This window comes from Paroedura picta, chromosome 11 (genome assembly GCF_049243985.1).
Source record: "Paroedura picta isolate Pp20150507F chromosome 11, Ppicta_v3.0, whole genome shotgun sequence".
NCBI lineage: Eukaryota > Metazoa > Chordata > Lepidosauria > Squamata > Gekkonidae > Paroedura > Paroedura picta.
Window position 1 is genome coordinate 43,421,192 of NC_135379.1, and position 18,842 is coordinate 43,440,033.

Sequence of the window (18,842 nt, forward strand, 5' to 3'; positions counted from 1 at the left end):
TGAGCGACAACCTTGAATCGATTAATCACCTTAGTTGATTAAGTGACCAGGGCAGTAGGCTTTTCCGTGAGAGCTGTACTTGCGTATTTGGGAGGGGTATTTTTGAGTCCTGCGTATTTCTATGTCAGGGATGGGAAAAATCTCTTACTCCACCATGCCCTGCGATGGTGCGCTCGCACTAGTTCTCCCTTCTGAAAATGGAAAGTGCTTGTTCTTCTCTGAGGTTAGGCATCTAGAGAGAGAGATTCCTGTGACGTGGCTATTCATTCCGCCTCCTGATTAATAGCGTCTTAATGTACTGAGAATGCTAAATGGCTTGATACTCCTACACATCACGTTCTTCCTCTGCGGCTGCTGATCTGTCTCCATACCAGTGTCCCTGCCCTTGTTTTAAGATTCATAGCAGCTATCATGTGTGTGTGTGTGTGTGTGTGTGTGTGTGTCTGTTTGTCAGCAGGCCCTAGGGAGACTTCAACTTATAAGGTGTAAGAATAAATAAAGCCCCCCTAATTCTGTTTCACTGGCGGGAGGGGGTTGGAACAAAAGAGCTGTTTGGTTTTTCCCCTTTTTATTTTATTATCCTTACTATATTTAAAGCCTGTTGTACTCATAAATACAATGGGTGCTAGGGTCCCCCTCAAGCCCCCCCCCTGCGGTAGCGCTGCTGCAGGAGGCTCTCTTTTGGCCGGGTGGGGCAAACTGCCGACAATGGCGGCAGAAACCCCCTTGCTGGCTGGTGGGAGTGGGTGTGGCCAATCTGGGTAAGGGCCCAATCAGGATGCGTCCTGATTGGGCCCTTACCCAGACTGGACACATCCACTCTCCGCCCACTTAGGCCTTAGCCTTTTATGTAACAGCGACCTGCTGTTATAGATTTTGTTGTTAAAGAAAGATCAGTGCAGGGGAGCCCCTTGGGTAGCTTGCCGGTACCCTCAAGACTCTGGGTACTGTGTTCATCTCTTGTTATCTGTCGGATAAAAACAAAAGGCCTTGGCCTTTGATCCCAGAAGCAATGCAGGGCCACCCCTGACTAGTATATAGATGGGAGACTTCCAAAAAAGGACTAGGGTTGCTAGATGGAGGCAGGCATAATGTCGTTGTGACTTGGTCACACTTTCCACCACCACCAATGGATCTTTGGGATTTGGAAGCAATGAATACCATGGGGTTTATCATGGAGACAGGCCCTTAACTGTTGGCAGAGTCTAAATATGCAGAAAAGCTGAGGGCGGAGAAATATGGCTTCTTGAGCAGTTCACTATCCAGTGAACTCTGGAACCTAACAAGGGTTGATTTGCAGCTGCAATCAGCAGAAAGGGGCGAGGTGCACAAACCTCCCCCATTTTCTACTCAGGAAGTTCTTGGGAACTCCTGGGGCCAATTCTGATCCTTAGGGAGATTTATCTCCTGGATATCAAACTGTTTGTGTTCCGGGCCACGAAGAAGCCGTTGGCCATCTTTGAACTTTTCTATCTTCTCATATTATTTTTTTTAAGACTGTTTTCTTCTATCACTCCGTGAGCTGCCTGGAAGAGTCTTCGGAATTTTCATGGAGATTAATCTCTGACTACAAACGTCTAAGAGTGAGTAATTCTTCAGTGACTTTAAATTGTTTTCGCACATCTCCCCCTGCTCTGTTATCAAGAAGCGGCAGTGAAGTTACCTCCTACAAAGCCTTTCCTGCCAGTTCTTTTTTTTCTCTCTTAACTTCAGGGGGAAGGTGCGATATATTAATAACACTGAAAAACAAGAAAGCATTAAACCAGTCTGTTTAACATTTCACAGAGATTGCTTCCTTGATAATTCGCGCGATACCTTTCCTAAAGCTCCGTGACTTTCTAAGCAATGTCATCAAAACCCTTTGAGGGAGGACCTCTCCTGGCTATTTGCAATATTGTCTGAGCTTGGCTGGTGACTTATAAGTCTAAAACATGTCTATGTTAAAAAGAATGGCCCATCTAACACAGAAACAAACCCAAGATTTCAAAGCATTTACAGAAGGTTTTGCTTAAGAATATTTTCAAGGAGATCCAAGATGGCAAGGAAGAAGTTTTTAACAGGATTGATGAACCAAAAACAGTGGTTGATGACAGCACTAAACAAGGTTGGAAATCATCAGCAGAAGAGAAATCTGAAATTTTGGAGATGGAAAAGGGGGTGTTGGAGCCCCTCAGAAAACATGACTCCCCAGATAAGGACACTCTTTTTAAAAAGGCATAGAGCTATTTCGACAGAGACAGCTATCTCAAAGCAACAGTACACAAGAATCAACCAAAAGATAAATGGATCTGTTTTGAAAGTAATCGATTTAAAGGAGCTTCTCAGGGAAAAAATCATACTGATACATTGTGGTTTGGAGTCCAGGAGGTGCAATAACTTCAAGTTCCATCAGTCAATATTCTGCGGAAAAGAGTACAACTGCACTTTCTACGCCGAAGTTTAACTGGACAGAATATAAGTTTATGGGAACAACAAGGTGCAGGAAGCCTCGATATAAGACCCTGTTAAGAAGATTGGGGAAGGGAAAGGAGAAGCAAAGGGAAGGGGGAACAACGTGTTTGAAATCTTTTCTTTATTCTTTTTCTGTACACTTTTAAGGCAATATGATTGTAAGTGCTGGAAATGTCATGATAAAGTGGGGAGGGCGGGTTTCCCCCCTCTCTCTTTTTTTTATTAGTGTGTAGTTATAGGGACAAAGTTCACACTGTTCTACAAGAAATGTTCAATGTTAAGTATCTAATTTAAACCTGGAAATATGGTGTTGAATATCTGTCATGAAGGCTCTTTGTGTTAAAAAACTAATTTTCTATGCAATCACTGCAACAAGGTTACATCTATAGCCAACAAAAAATTAGCTGAAGAATCTCAAGAACTGTGGAATTCTTATGTGAGAAAATTTATAAATTTTGGGCTAAGGTCAAGACATCATCTTGGAGAAAGAGTGGGCTTTTCCTTTTTTCCTTTTAAAAAATAAATACTGGGTTAAAGCATAAAAATGATCTGAATTGAAGAATTCAGGAGCTGGAAATGTCATAATAAAGTGGGTTTTTCCTTTTTTTCTTTTCTTTTTTTATAAATACTGGGTTAAAGTTCATATTGTTTTATAAGAAACATTTAATGTTAAGTACATAAAAATATATTATTTTGAACAAGTGCAGGAGCCAGTTGATTTCCTAGCTTAAGGATAGGTCTTGGTTCAAGTTTAAGAGTAATTTTTGTAATACCCAAGGTTGATTGTAAGTGTTGGAAATGTTATGTAAAAGTGGGATTTTTTTTGTTGTTGCTTTGTTTTTATATTTACAGGCAACAGATATATTTAGAATATTTGGCAAAATGAAATTTCAAGCAAATGGGGACTTTGGGGGGTAGAGGGAGGGGTGATATTGTAATACAACATGTTATTTCCTATATCTATATAAAAATAAAAAATGTAAATAATAAATAAATAAATAAATAAATATGCAGAAAAGCTAGCACAGGATAAGGTAAAGGTAAAGGTATCCCCTGTGCAAGCACCGGGTCATGTCTGACCCTTGGGGTGACGCCCTCCAGCGTTTTCATGGCAGACTCAATACAGGGTGGTTTGCCAGTGCCTTCCCCAGTCATTACCGTTTACCCCACAGCAAGCTGAGTACTCATTTTACCGACCCCGGAAGGATGGAAGGCTGAGTCAACCTTGAGCCGGCTGCTGGGATTGAACTCCCAGCCTCATGGGCAAAGCTTTCAGACGGCTGCCTTACCATTCTGCGCCACAAGAGGCTCTTAGCACAGGATGCTTACAAACAAAAAAGGAAAAATGGTACCTGTGAGGAAGAAAAGAGGTAGGAGCCTGTCTGTCTAAACTTGCTGGGAGAGAAGCACGCCATGACCCCAGTATTCCTTGGTGGTCACCCTTCCAAGTGCTACCCAGGGTTGACCCTGCTTTGCTTCTGAGATCTGACGGGATCAGGCTTGCCTGGGCTATCCAGGTCAGGTACCCCAAGTGGTGTGGATGGGCTCTGGGTCCAGGAAATGTGTTGTCCAAAGAGATGTGAGGATGCCTTGCTATTGAAGGGGCAGGATGGAACCACAGTGGCAGCCCATCCTTCCCATTGCAGGTGCTCTCTCTGCCCAAGCCCAGGTCACACAGCTGTTTCTGATGGGGGTACCCTGCAAACCCATGTTGGGGCTCACTGTCCTAAAGGGGCAGACTAGGAGGTATTGATCCCTTGGCTTGGAAGCTCTGCCTTTCTCCACTTTTTTTCTTTCTAACTTCCACACTGAATAAGAGCTCCATAGAACTTGTTCACTTAGTTTTTTATTTTGGTTGGCTGTGGTTGGGACCAACACTGCTGCTTTCTGCTTTGAATGTGACACAGGACACACATCACCGAACACGTCCCACTGATTTCAGAAGATACTTTGGCTGCCGGTTTGTTTATGAGTTGAATCCAAGCCCTTTATAGTCTAGGACCTATGTATCTGGAGAGCTGTCTCTTCCCAAATGTTAAAAGGTAAAGGTAAAGGTATCCCCTGTGCAAGCACCGAGTCATGTCTGACCCTTGGGGTTACGCCCTCTAGACTTTTCATGGCAGACTCAATACGGGGTGGTTTGCCAGTGCCTTCCCCAGTCATTACTGTTTTACCCCCCAGCAAGCTGGGTACTCATTTTACCGACCTTGGAAGGATGGAAGGCTGAGTCAACCTTGAGCCGGCTGCTGGGACTGAACTCCCAACCTCATGGGCAGAGCTTTCAGACTGCATTTCTGCTGCCTTACCACTCTGCGCCCAAATGTTGATGTGAACCAATTACGGTCCTCTGCTCAATACCTTCTGGACCTTCCCCTGTGTAAAGATGCCTGCACAATGTCTGCTGGAGCCCAATTATTTTCTACTGTACTAGAAGAAAAAGACTTGGTTTTTATACCCCGGAGGCTTAGCGGCTGTCACATAGGGAGTTGGCATAGCATAGAAGCTGAGCTGTGGTACCCGATGTTGCTGGTTCACTTCTCATGTGAGCCACACAAATCTACCAGGTGAGCTGAGGCAGTCCAAACTCTCAGCCACAGTCCTTCAATTGCAGTGGAGGAATAATCATTACGAACTGTCCTACTTTCACATGTGCCACACAGTACCTGGGATAATGAAAGCATGGGGTAAATGCTAGAGCTTATTAAATATTTGGCTCATCTGTGCTTCGGATTATACCATGAGAGCCAGTTTGGTGTAGTGGTTAGGAGTGCGGACCTCTAATCTGGTGAGCCGAGCCGGGTTTGATTCTGTGCTCTGCCACAAGCAGCCAGCTGTGTGACCTTGGGCTCGCCACAGCACTGATAAAGCTGTTCTGACCGAGCAGGAATATCAGGGCTCTCTCAGCCTTGCCTGCCTCACAGGGTGTCCATTGTGGGGAGAGGAAAGGGAAGGCTATTGTAAGCTGCTTTGAGACTCCTCCTTTGGGTAAAGAAAATCGGCATATAAGAACCAGCTCTTCTTCTTCTTAAGTAATCTCAGGGCTCTCTCAGCCTCACCCACCTCACAGGGTGCCTGTTGTGGGGAGAGGAAAGGGAAGATGACTGTAAGCTGCTTTGAGACTCCTTCGGGTGGAGAAAAGCGGCATATAAGAACCAGCTCTTCTTCTTCTTCCTCCTCCTCCTCCTCTTCTCGCCTGTAGACTAGATGACCACCAATATGTTCATTTCTTTGGCTGTTTTTGAATTATTTGCTTATTCACAACAGGTTAAATAGAAATGTAGCAAATAAATGTATTTAAAAAAAAACATTCCTGTAAGCAACAGCTTTTTAAGAATTTGCAACAGTCCCCAAGGATATGATGCCAAATTCTGCTCTAACTGCTCATACCCACATCTTGTCTTTGCAGCGATGGCAGGGAGGTGTTGTTTTGTTCCATCCATCAATATGCAGAATATCTCCCTGGACTAATAAATGGTTTGTAGCATCAGATTCCACCCATGATGAATGTTTCGGCAGAGCTATAAAAATCCATAATCTAATATCCGTACATATTATGGTAAAATATTGGGCTGCTCTCCTCCAGAGGGATATTTATCTGGCTATGTGAGCCTGGGGGTGGATTGCAACTATAGTGATGATCCCGAATTACCATAATCCCATTCCACAAAACAGAGTGTAAGTCTAAGCATAGAGGGAAAACAGGACTTTTCCACATTTTCGTTTTATTTGGCCCTCTTAGGGCTGTGAAGCATTACCTTCATTCAATACTCTTCTGACTGCTGTTTGTTTGCAACAGCTAGTTAAAAATTCATCCTGGCCATCTGTTCACATTGCACCATTTTAATTGGATCGCCTTGCACCATTTGATACTCTAACCTCTCCTCCACCCCCTTGCCTCTGACTTGCCTCCAGGGAGACGCTTAACCACAGCTAGTTGCCTGTTAGGAGCATCCCTCATCAGCACCATGGACAGCGACTCCCACAAAGCCCAACCAAGAGGTGCCTCAAGCAGGTTATTCATGTCCCTTTTCCTCATTCAGGGCACCTGCGAGGATCATGCAGGTTTCTCTTTCTAGGGTAAATAAGCAAGCGTGTACCTGGCATCCAAACTGGCTTACAACCGAAAGCAAGAAAAAGAAAAGGCAACCCTAGGAAGCCCCTCTGGGTAGCTCAGGAAATGAGTTGTGATGCATGAAAGCTCATCTTGTAATAAATGTTGTTAGTCTTTAAGGTGCCCCTGGACTTCTGTTTTATTTTGCTATACCAGGCTAACCTGGCTACCCTTTTTGCCATCATTGTTTTGCCTGCCTTAAAGTAACTGGAGCAAAAGCGAGGTGGCCCATTTTATCTTCCTCTCCCTTTCCTCTCCCTTTCGTTCAGAACGATTCCTCACGAAGCACCTTGTGCTTCGTGTCCTTTTATTTTAATATGCTACCTTCCCACCACCGCTCAAGACATCGCGGCTTACAAACAACATCATAAAACAGGATACATAAAAAATTTAAAACAGCCCGGGCCATGCAAGGACACAACACAACCCATACGAGAGCAAGGCTCTCTGCCTCAAAACACACACTGACACAGGAGTTCTGAAACTTAACACATACAGCATTCCCGTAAGAGCTGAAAAATCGGATTTATTCAAGGTATAAGTTTTTGTGTGTGTGCAAAGTGGGTCAGGATTGCCACCTCCTTCTCACAGCAGTTTCCCAGGGGCCACTCTTAGGAGTTTTAGATGCCAAGCAAAAATCCAATCTTCCTATGCTTTCATTCTGCATAGGATTGTACTCGTATCTTCATTTCAGGGTACAGTTTTTAAAAATCCTCTGACTGTTGTTTATTGAGGATATTTTTTTCTCCCATTCTCCCTCCAAAGAGCTCAGGACAGCATACATCATTCTTCTCTCCTCACAACAACCCTATGAGGTAGGTTATGATCGTTTCTGTGTGAGAGGGAATGACAGGCCTAAGATCACCCACGGGCTCCATGTTAGAGTGAGGACTTCGACCTGGGTCTCCCAGTAAAATGTTAGTTAAGCACTATACTCATACAATCATAGAGTTGGAAGGGACCTCCAGGGTCATCTAGTCCAGCCCCCTGAAGAATGCAGGAAATGGCCACAAGAGCCAAGCACCGACACAATCCCTTCTGTCCACCCACTTACAATCTGCCTAAGTTCACTCAGGAGACAAATCTTTTAAGGGAGAAGAAGAAGAAAAAGAAAAGGAGGAAACATCATCGCTTGTGAATGCAACCCCAATTGTAGTTAACGGTAGAGGTGTAAATCACCTTCTAAAATAAGACCACTGCAACATTATTAGAGGGAACAGATTTTTCTCAAGATGGAGAGTGTGAAAAAAAAATCCTTACAAAAGATAGCTGTGGATTTTGGTTTCTATAGAGATATTTGTAGGGATGACTCTTTGGGTGGAGCTGGGTTTTTTTTTTGGGGGGGGGACCTTTAAAATGCACTCAGCTCATTTTGAACCACTGTTCTTTATGGGAACGTTTCTTATTGCAGACATAAATCTGACCCCTTTAAAAATAATAATTGTATTACCGCGGCACTCTGATTCCTTGGGAAATATAATAATGCTGTGCTCTAAATATAAAGCAAACTCTCACTCATACAGTCTGCCTATTACCAAAAAAAACCCCCAAACAAAACAAGAAACACAGTATTCTTTGTTTATAGCTATATATGGTATATAGTTATTATACATAACCTAATTCTTTGGCATTACAATAAAAACAGGAGATTCAGTTGATCTTAAGAGGTGGGACCCCCTAAACACTCTGGAGTATTTCAGGGAAGGCCCTTTGGGCCCTTTCATGCATTTATATTAATTAAAAGATTCCTAGCCCACCCTTCCCTTGTGGCTCGTGGCAGCTGATGCATCACAATTTAGTGTGCACAACATTAAACTCTATATAAACTGCTGACTCCCAAGTAGTCCTGCAGCCAATACGCCATTGGAGAATAGCCAATAAAGTGGCCTTGCAGGATCTCCTAAAGACTCAGAGCTACAAAGGAGAGCTCAGAGCTACAAAGGAGAAGGAACAATGGCTCATCTTCAGACTGTGGAGATCAGTACCCTTGGAGAAAACAGATGCTTTGGAGGGTGGACTCTATAGCAGGGGTAATCAACCTGTGGTCCTCCAGATGTTCATGAACTACAATTCTCATGAGCAAGCAGAAATCTTTCTGCCCATGGGAAAGCTCTGGGGGACCCAAGCAGAAAAAGAAGAGGTTGGTTCTTCTATGCCGCTTTTCTCTACCCGAAGGAGTCTCAAAGTGACTTACAGTCGCCTTCCCTTTCCTCTCCCCACAACAGACACCCTGTGAGGTGGGTGAGGCTGAGGGAGCCCTGAGATTCCTGCTCAGTCAGAACAGCTTTATCAGTGCTGTGGAAAGCCCAAGGTCACCCAGCTGGCTGCATGTGGGGGAGTGGGGAATCAAAACCAGCTCACCAGATTAGAAGTCTGCACTCCTAACCACTACACCAAGCTGGCTGTACACCAAAGATTTATAACATTCCACTGCCGAGACTTGTCTCTACTTCAGACTTTTACATGCCTTTTCTAAATCTTTATGCCCCTGGATATATTATGCCGAGAAGGAACGCCTTCATCCATAACCACCAGTCAGATCTTGGCCCAGTGGGCCTCACCTTGGGAACAAGTCTTAGCTGAGGTTCAGCTCGTGGTAACCCGGGAGAAGGCTTTTGGGGTTGTTCCCCCCTCCCCCAATTCTGGGGGTGGTACTTCCTGGAAATTTAGGGGTGGAGCCTGAAGAGGGAGGGTTTGGGGAGGGGCTTCAGCAGGTTAGAGTCCCTCCTCCAAAGCAGCCGTTTCCACAAAGTTTATTGGTCTCTGTTGTCTGCAGATCAGTTGTCATTCTGGGAGATCTCCAGGCCCCAACCGAGAGCCCTATAAAGGCATGGAGAGAAGGAAAAACCTACCAGAGTTTGTCTGAGCAGCTCAGATGCCCTATGCACCCAGTTTCTGTTTCTGGTGTATAAAAACTGGTTCTGGCTCCTTCTGTTTTCTCGGCAGGTGAGCTGGACATGTGACCAGTGCTGCAGCCAGGGCAAAATAGACAAAGGGTATTTTCAGGGAGGGGTGCCCACCATCTTCCCATTGCAAAGGACCTTCTTGGGTGCTGAGTGGTGGCTGAGGGTCCATTTGAGAACACACTGGTGTGGAGCAGCAATGGCTGAGAAGCCCTGAGGGAACTTTGGAGAATGTCCAAGGGACCATCCCAGCTGTAAATAATACAGGAGTAAGATGCTGTTCAAGGCTGGGCCAAATCGTCAACTGTGGTGAGACCCTCACCAACAAACATGTTCTATACACAGTGGTTGGTGTTAGTTTGGACAGGGTCAGCTGTCGGACCAAGGCTACATCTGGCACCAAGTGCAAATGTGTGCTTAGCATTTATGGAGGTGGTGGAGGAAAGTGCTATCAAGTTGCCGCTGGTTTATAAGGACCACGCCTTGTCAGATCATGGAAGCTAAGCAAGGTCAGATCCTGGAAGCTAAGCAAGCTAAGCCATGGTCCGCCACCTCTGAATGACTCTGGCATTGAAGATCTTTCTGTTTCGCCATAAATCAGTGGGGACTTGATGGCGACAACATAGGGGGCTCAAGGGAACAGATGTTCAGAGGAGGTTGGCCATTACCCACCTCCCACGGAGCAACCCTGGACTTTCCTGGTAACCTTCCACCCCAATACTATAACCCAAACCAACCCTGCTTAGCTTTTGAGGTATGTCAAAATTGGGATTGCCAGCACAAGTCAGGGCTTAGCATTTGCAGGGGTGGGAAATCAAAAAGCACTTCTAGAAGTCCATTCTGAGCCTTGCTGAAGCCATGCAGGCCTCAGTCTGGTCATGACCTGGAGTGGCATTATTGATTGATTGATTTTACCTTTACCTGGATTGTACTGCCTGTGTTTCTTACAGCCAGGAGATGCTGGCAGCCAGGCAAGGGACGGTGAGAGGTGGCATGTCCTTACCTGCCTCCATGCCATTTCTCAATGAGGCCGCGTCCCTCCCTTCCGATCCGTATCGCCTGCTCTGACCGGCAGCAGCAGCTCCTGAGGGCCTCCTCAGACAGGAGAAGCCGCAGACCCCCGAGGCTGAACCGGGCACCTCCCGCGTGCCAAACGGGTGCTCGGCCCCAGCCCCTCCCCAAACGGGCTACCCCCCCCCCGCCAGTGTCACGTGTGAACCGGAGCCCCCTCCCTCCCTCTCTCCCTCGCTCGCAGCTGTCCCTTTAAGCGCCCCTCCCCGGCTCCCGCCCCGCCCTCGGCCCCGCCTCCGCTCCTCTCGCTCGCCCCGTCTGGCCTCCCGCGCCCGTCTTCGCCGCGGAGCTCCGGTCGCATCGCCGCTCGGGCAGGCTCGCTGGACCCGCCGCCATGGCTGACATGAAGACGGGCATTTTCGCCAAGAACGTCCAGAAGCGGCTGAGCCGGGCGCAGGAGAAGGTAAGGCGGGGCGGGGCGATCCCGGGCCGGCCAAGGCGGCCTCCCCCTCCCCCTCCCCCTCCCCAAAGGGCACACCGCCCCCCCCCCCCGGTCCTTCTCTTGCGCTGCCGCTGCTGCGGGCCCCGAAGGTCAGGAGCAGCCCCAGCATTTGGGGGAGCGGGGGGGGGCACAAGGGTTGCGCCTTCAGCCTGGATCCCTGCGGCACGCTGGCTTGGGGACCGCGGGCAGCGCAGCGCAGCGCAGCGCACCTTGGCGCTCCCTCTGCGCCGGGCGGGCGGCTGAGTCCGCCGTGGAGCAGCGCGGTGCCCTCCCTGCCTGGCTCCCTCCCGCGCCTCGGTGGCGAGCGCGATGCTCCCGTTACATAACCGGCCGCGCTGCCTCCCGGTCGTCCTGCTCGGGAATGGAGGCGGCCTGGGGGGCTCCCCGGCTTTCCCCGCCGCCCCCTCGCCCCGCCCCGCCTGCACCAGGGCCGGTGCTGCAGTGAAACGCCTGGCCAAGGGCGCGGGCGCCGTAGGGCGGGGGAAGCCCCTGTAGGCGGGGGAGGGGGGAGCCCCCTCTACGAAGCAGCCATTGTCCCCACGGGGATCTGGTCTTGGTCGCCTGGAGCAGGATGGGAACGGCGGGAGCCCTTCAGGTGCCTCCTGGAGGTTGGCAACGGCACCTAGGGAAGCTCCTGAATGGTCAAAATAGGCTGGCCTATAGAAGGTTACTGGGCGTCTTTCCTGTGGTCCAGGTGTGCAGGCTCTGGTTTTTTTTTGGGGGGGGGATCAGCAAAGCATCCTCAGTGGACCCCTAAATTAGAACAAGTGGGATATATGTATCCAGGCGAAGGGTGTATTTGAAGGTGGTCCTCCCCTACGGAGAGTGGTCCTGTCTGAAATGAACACCCACCCACCCCCGTTTGGTGCTGCCCCTGCCAGGAGAGGTTGATCCAGTGGATCCTCTGATCCTCTGATGTGGCTGCTGATTCTACTTCTGCTGCTGCTGCTGCAGCTGCAGCAGCAGCCAACCAGGCTCCCTGGAGGACCAACCAAACAGGGCATCGAAGCCGAGGCCTTTGGTTGCTCTGCTCAGAGAGTTGCCGCCTTGAGATAGGAAAGCTCCTATCAGTCCAGAGGGCCTGGAGCTGTCTGCGGACTTCACAAATCCCATGTGAAGCTCCTGTGAAAGCCAGCTAGGCTTATGGCAGGGGTAGTCAACCTGTGGTCCTCCAGATGTCCATGGACTACAATGGAATTGTAGTCCATGGACATCTGGAGGACCACAGGTTGACTACCCCTGGCTTATGGGCACAGCTCCCTCCACTCAAATTGACTTCCGTGGGTTTAATGATTCGTGCAATTGCATCTGAAGCCTTCAGAGTCCTCATATTTTGGGAGAGGGACAACAAAGCTCCCTCTTTTCTGTTTCTCCAGTTAGGGAGAGCAAATGGCTCAGGTGGATTGAGAGTCCCGTGACAATCTTTCTGAATGGAGGTCCCCGTGAACCTCTTCCCCTCGTAGCCCTGGCCTGGATAGCTCAAGCACACCCGAGCTCAGAAGCTAAGCCAGTCTTGCTTAGCATCCGGATGGGAGACCTCCAAGGAAAACTAGGGCCATGATGCTGAGGTGGGCAATGGCAAACTACCTCCAAATGTCTCTTGCCTGGCTACCAGATGATCCCGTAATCGTAGGATCTCCTGGCTGCACTGTACACATGCCGGGTGACCAATAATAAATCCTCCCTTTGAAGCCCTGAGGCTGTGGTGGCACTGTCAATAGCCCGGGGGGCAGAAAGGATTCTGACCCACTGGCAGAAATGCAGGTTGGTGTCTCCCTCTCTGTCCCCCTTGCACGCTTCCATACACTCTAAGAGGATTGCACTTCTTTTAATAACCTCCCGAGCTCATCGTGAACTCGTGTGATCTTCCTTGCGGCCTTCGGCTGGAGAGCGCCAAGCAATCGATTGAAAAGACGGGCCTTCCCGGCGACTCGCCCCCAAATCGCTTCGGTCAGTAATCTCGGACTGCTGGAAGCACCCTGCCCCGAAGAGGGCTTGATCGAGGACCCAGGCCAGCTCTTACGTGACCCACAACCCAGGCTACAGCAATGCAATTACGTTCCTGAATGATTCCAAGTTTCCAGCAGGACACCAGAGGCCTGGGCTGTCCTGCTTTTGAGGGAACTAGAGCAGAAATTGATAGTTCTTAACACACAAGGAAGGGCCTCATCTCAAAATGGCAGACTCTAGGTTGGTGTTTTCTCATCAGGTTGGTCAGTTAGCATGAAGGTAGCAGTGTCATTGATGCATGATGGGACTTAATAATTTTAAATCTATATTTTAAGAATGGTTACACAGTTATCGGGTGATATGACCATAAAGAGCCTCTTGTGGCACAGGGTGGTAAGCAGCCGACATGCTGCCTGATGCTCTGACCATGAGGCTGGGAGTTCGATCCCAGCAGCCGGCTCAAGGTTGACTCAGCCTTCCATCCTTCCGATGTTGGTAAAATGAGTACCCAGCTTGATGCTAGGGGGTAAACGGTAATGACTGGGGAAGGCACTGGCAAACCACCCCGTATTGAGTCTGCCATGAAAACGCTAGAGGGCGTCACCCCAAAGGTCAGACATGACTTGGTGCTTGCACAGGGGATACCTGTCTTCTACCTTTATGACCATATATGGTTGTGATGACCTACCCCCCCCCCTTCCAAAATGGCCGGTAGCAGTCCATGTTCTCTCACAGATGGGCCTGGAGGGGGTGGGAAGAGGAGGGGCCCCAGTTGGGCGTGTCCACAGCTCTGCTTCCCAACCATATTCCACATGATCACACCACTTCTGGGGGTTCTCAAAGCCTGAAGAAGGTTTCAGGGGCTTCTCAAGGGTAAAAAAGTCGATAAAGGCTCTCAGCCATGAAGGGCTGACTCCTGGTGACCTGTCCTAGGATGTTCAAGGTGAGCAGTGAGCAGAGGTGGTTTGCCTCTGCATAGCAGCCCACTACTTCCTCGGTGGTCTCCCACCCAAGGACTAACCAAGCCCTCATGCAAGAAACAGATGCTATCTCAAAACAATTGACCACATTTCGGCTGCCAGTTTAAAATAAGCAAAATGCAGGACCTTGCCAAGTGTACACGACCTTAAAGATTGTCAACAAATTGTAAACGAAACACACGACCTTGCAAAAGTGATCTGTCTTGCCATGGGTTAGTCATAAGGCCGGCCCTAGACATACAAGGCATCCACCCACCGTTTCAGTGCCAGGCCTGAGCATGCTTGTTTTTGGAATAAACCCATTTAAATGGGTGAGATTTCCTTTCAAGGAATTAAGCACAGGATCAGTCTGCACAAAGAGGTGAAAACCTTCTTCTCTTAAATTGGGAAGTGCCTTCTAGACTCCCCCTCTATCAGGATTTGGCTCTTGTTCACCCAGCCTCATTGGGTGTGTCTAAAGTGCAGTCAAGAAATAACCAGTTTGTGGCAACCCTTTAGGGCAGGGGTAGTCAAACTGCGGCCCTCCAGATGTCCATGGACTACAATTCCCATGAGCCCTTGCCAGCAAACGCTGGCAGGGGCTCCTGGGAATTGTAGTCCATGGACATCTGGAGGGCCGCAGTTTGACTATCCCTGCTTTAGGGTATTACAAGGCAAAAGATGGTGGTTTGTCATTGCCTGTCCCTGAACAGGACTCTTGTTCTTCCTTGTTGTTTTCTCCTCCAAATACTAACCAAGACCAACCCTGCTTAATTTTGGGATCTGACAACGTCAGGTTAGCCTGGACCTTCCAGTTCTGGGGGAAAGGATCCTGTCAACCTGTAGCTGATTCCATATTTCATGGGGCTATCAAGGCGACAGATAAGCAGAGTTCTTCTGCCCTTGCCTCCCTCTGCAGAGTCTTCCTGGGTGGTCCCCCTGACCTTGCACAGCTTCTGAGTTCAGATGAAATCAGGCCAGGCCATTACAGTTGCTGCTGTATTGTCTGGGCTGTGCATGGAAGGCCATCTCCCTTTGCACCAGGGATCAAAGTCTCCCCAAAGACCAGGTTGCAGCTTTCCCACCTATCAGTCAGTGCCGATGGGGAAAGGGCTCTTTAGCACTATTGTTTGATGTAGTGGTTAGGAGTGCGAATTTCTAATCTGGCGAGCTGGGTTTGATTCTCCACTCCACCATATCCAGCCAGCTGGGTGACCTTTGTCTCGCCACGGTACTGATAAAGCAGTTCTGACCGAGCAGTGATATCAGGGCTCTTTCAGCCTCACCCACCTCACCGGGTGTCTGTTGTGGGGAGAGGAAAAGGAAGGCGAATGTAAGCCGCTTGGAGACTCCTACGGATAGGGAAAAGCGGCATATAAGAACCAACTTCTTCTTCTTCTTCTTCTTCTTCTTCTTCTTCTTCTTCTTCTTCTTCTTCTTCTTCTTCTTCTTCTTCTTGGTGAGGACTTGAAAATGGTTGTTGGAAAGTGTGGCCAAGCCACAGCTGGCTTATAGCAATCCCAGGGGGCTTTCACACAAAGAGACCCACAAAGGGGCTTTGCCACCCCCAGCCTCTGAGTTTTGCACAGCAGCTCCAGACTTCCTTGGTGGTCTTCCCATCCAAGGACTAATCAGCTACTTTCTGAGGTCTGTCCAACCTGGGCAAGTCAGTTCAGGGTGGCAAAAATGAGAGAGGGGCAAAATAACTGACTGTGTATTCAGCAGAATGAAGGGGACCAGTCCTTTCTGGACTATGCCACTTTCTGGCTGCCAGCAGGACTGGGGGAATCCATTTTTGGATGCACTCTGTCTCCCATGGAAGGAATTTTGTTGTAGAAAAAACAGTCTGACCTTTGGTTTGTTGGACTTTTCTTCCTGAGCTCTCAGAGCTGTTCTCATTGGGGAGCTTTCAGAAATGTCACATTTCTCTGCCTTTGGTCAGTGGTAGTACAATCCAAGCAGCGCTCCCCCACTAAAAGGGGGGGGCAGGCAGAACTGTAGCCGGGTGGCCCAATCCTGTGCCCATTGAAAGGAATGGCACATGAGAGTCACTTCCTGGATTTGGTCCCAAATGAGATTTTTCTTCGCTAGTACCCATGCCCTGAAAACATTCCCTGTTCATTTGCTCATTACCAGCGTTGCTGGAGATAAATCCTTCTGGAAGGGCATCCCCTGGCTTATGGCAAGAATAACATTTGAACATGATCCGAGGTACGTTTATCCAGAGCTGAGCCCCACTGAATCCAGTGGATCTTGTTTCCAAGTCAAACCAGACAGGGACACGGAGTCAGCACAGTGTGGCAGTCTTCCTCTCTTCCCGTTTAGCCCTTGTAAGTGACCTCGGATGAAGAAGCTGAAGGGTCATCTACGCCAGGGGTAGTGAACCTATGGCAAACGCTGGCAGGGGCTCATGGGAATTGTAGCCCATGGATATATAGAGCAGTGGTCCCCAACCTTTTTATCACCGGGGACCACTCAACGCCGGGGACCACTCACCGGGGACCACTCAACGCCGGTGGGGGTGGTAGTTTACTCCTCTACTCTCAACCACTGCCCTAGTGCTCTCTGATCGCTATGGTAATGTTTAAACATCCCTTCAAAATAAGATACAGACATGCCACAACAATGAAGTGTGTTGTAAAGGGCTGGGGGGGATGAAGTAAACGGCCGGGGGGGGAGGAGAAGACGTCCTTCGGGGCCCACCTCCAATTAGTCGAAGGACCACATGTGGTCCGCGGCCAACTGGTTGGGGATCGCTAATCTAGAGGACCACAGGTTCACTACCCCTGATCTATACTCTGTGTGAGTGGCCACGTGGAGCATGAAGAGTTGTTACACTCAATCCCTTTGTTCTCCACTCTAAGAGGCTCGTTTTGGGTCGCCTTGACTCCTCACTGTTCTGAACACTGCAGGGTCTACTAAAGGAATTGCCCTTTGAGTGGGAGCTGCTGCTAGATACAGGGAATTGTTGAGAAGCTTGGATGCTGGTACTCTTTCCTTGTTGTGGTGACAGGCTCAGGATCCTCTGCTGTGTGCGTGGGATCGTCCCCATCTCAACCCTGTAGGGTTGTGTGCCTCAAGCTGCTCAGCCAACGCTCCAGGATTTGAAGGAGTCTGCCCCTTTTGCCGCCCGGAGAAGCAGTAGAGTGGAAATATGATTATTTCTTTTTCAAAAATTGTTCTGCCATCTGAGATTTTTAGCAGCCTATTCTGTTTGTGAAGAATGCCGGTCCACAGTGGAACTTGTAAGAACAAAAGGGGGGACGAAATCGGTCCTTGCCCATCTGTGTATTGATTACTTAATGAAGTGCTGCAATGAACTGCTTAATTCATTAACGCCTTAATTTCTTCATAATTTCCACTCCACATTTCCGTCCGGTGCCCCGTGCCTTTATTAAGGATAAATATCCTCCTATTGATTCAGAAGGAGAAATTAAAGCAGGGGATGTGTGTGAAGGAATGTGAAGGAGAGAGAAGGAGGTTGCAGTCATGAGGCCGTAGGAGAATTTTTTGAGGACAGGATTCTGTCACCTTTTTTTTCAGGCTCAAGCTGCAAATCCACCTTTCAGAGCAGAGATTTTTTTTTTTTACTGGCATTTGAATTACTAGATTCAATGGGGGAAAAATCAGTTCGCTTAAGGGTGACTGGCTGTCTGTTTTTACTCTGCTGATGAGATAGATATTAATTCTTCCTTACTGAGCTTAAATGAGCAGTGAGGGTGGGTTTGTTGCATAGATGCAAGTTGCTGTTTGGTGGCTTGGAGTGGAGAAGTTATTGTTTTGCAGGGAGAGTTTTTTGCCATCTGGCCTGGGGAAGGACAGTGGGGTATAAAATTCCCTGAGGACGTGATGAATGCAAGGAGTTGACCCTTTCTGTTGCAAGGAATTAGTCGAGCAATGGTGTTGCTTCACTTTACAAGGGAATGGGTTCAAGTGGGTAGCTGTGTTGGTCTGTCTGAAGCAGCACAACAAAATCAGGGTCCAGTGGCACCTTTAAGACCAACAAAGATTTATTCCAGGCATGAGCTTTCGAGTGCAAGTACTCTTCCTCAGAATAGGGATGGTGTGTAACTCTATAGGGTAGCAACCAAGACAATGCATTGGCTGGTCTATAAAATAACCTGGCGTCTGTATCCTGGGCCACATCCCAGAGAGAGAGAGAGAGTAAAAGAGAGACATGGAAGTTCTGCCCAACACTTTGGTCATATTTTAACCTTCTGTAAAAGCAAACAGCGGTGGGATTTGGAAGAAGAAGAGCTATTTCTTTTGTACCCCACTTTTCACTACTGGATTGAGTCCCGAAGCAGCTTGCAAACACCTTTCCCTTCCATTCCTCACAACAGACACCCTGTAAGTAGGTGGGACTGGGAGAGCTCAAAGAGAACTGCTCTGTGAGAGTAGCTCTCAGAGACCTGTCACAGACCCAAGGTCACCCAGCTGGCTGCATTTGGAGGATGTGTGGGGAACCAAACTCTGCTCTCCAGATTAGAGTCTACTGTTCTTTAAGCCTTCACCGCGCTGACTCTCAGGTCCTGGTTGCAGTGAGATTTATCTCCCTCCCACCCACAACACACATAGTTTTCCAAAGGAAATCCCTTCCCTAAGGGCTGGGCTACCAGAGTGGCATGTGTGGTTTCCCCCCTCCCTGTCTGTCCTGCCAGTAATTCTGTGGGGGAGGTTGGGATGCTTGATAGTGACCCAGGCGAGACCACTCGGTGAGATTTGTGTTTGAGTGATGGTCGAAATAGCAGGGTTCCTAGTACACTGTCCTGACCAGAACACCAATTTGACTGTTCACCCTGATAGGGAAACAAGTAGGGTTGCTGGCTCTGGGTTGGGAAATACCTGGTGATATTGGGGGTGGAGTTGGGGGAGGGCGGGGCTTGGGGAGGGGAGGGGTGGGGTGGGACCCTGGCAGGGTATAAGGCCATGGAATCTACCTTACAAAGCAGCCA

General features: G+C 48.6%; 1 protein-coding gene across 1 annotated transcript in view; it reads left to right on the top strand.

The window, feature by feature from the left end:
- Positions 1-10,772: 10,772 nt before the first annotated feature.
- Positions 10,773-18,842, top strand: part of AMPH (amphiphysin) — a 111,686-nt gene continuing 103,616 nt past the window's right edge. Inside the window, exon 1 of the mRNA XM_077303546.1 lies at positions 10,773-10,939. Coding sequence (XP_077159661.1) covers positions 10,871-10,939 — 69 coding nt within the window. The 5' untranslated portion in view covers positions 10,773-10,870. The remainder of the gene's footprint in view (positions 10,940-18,842) is intronic.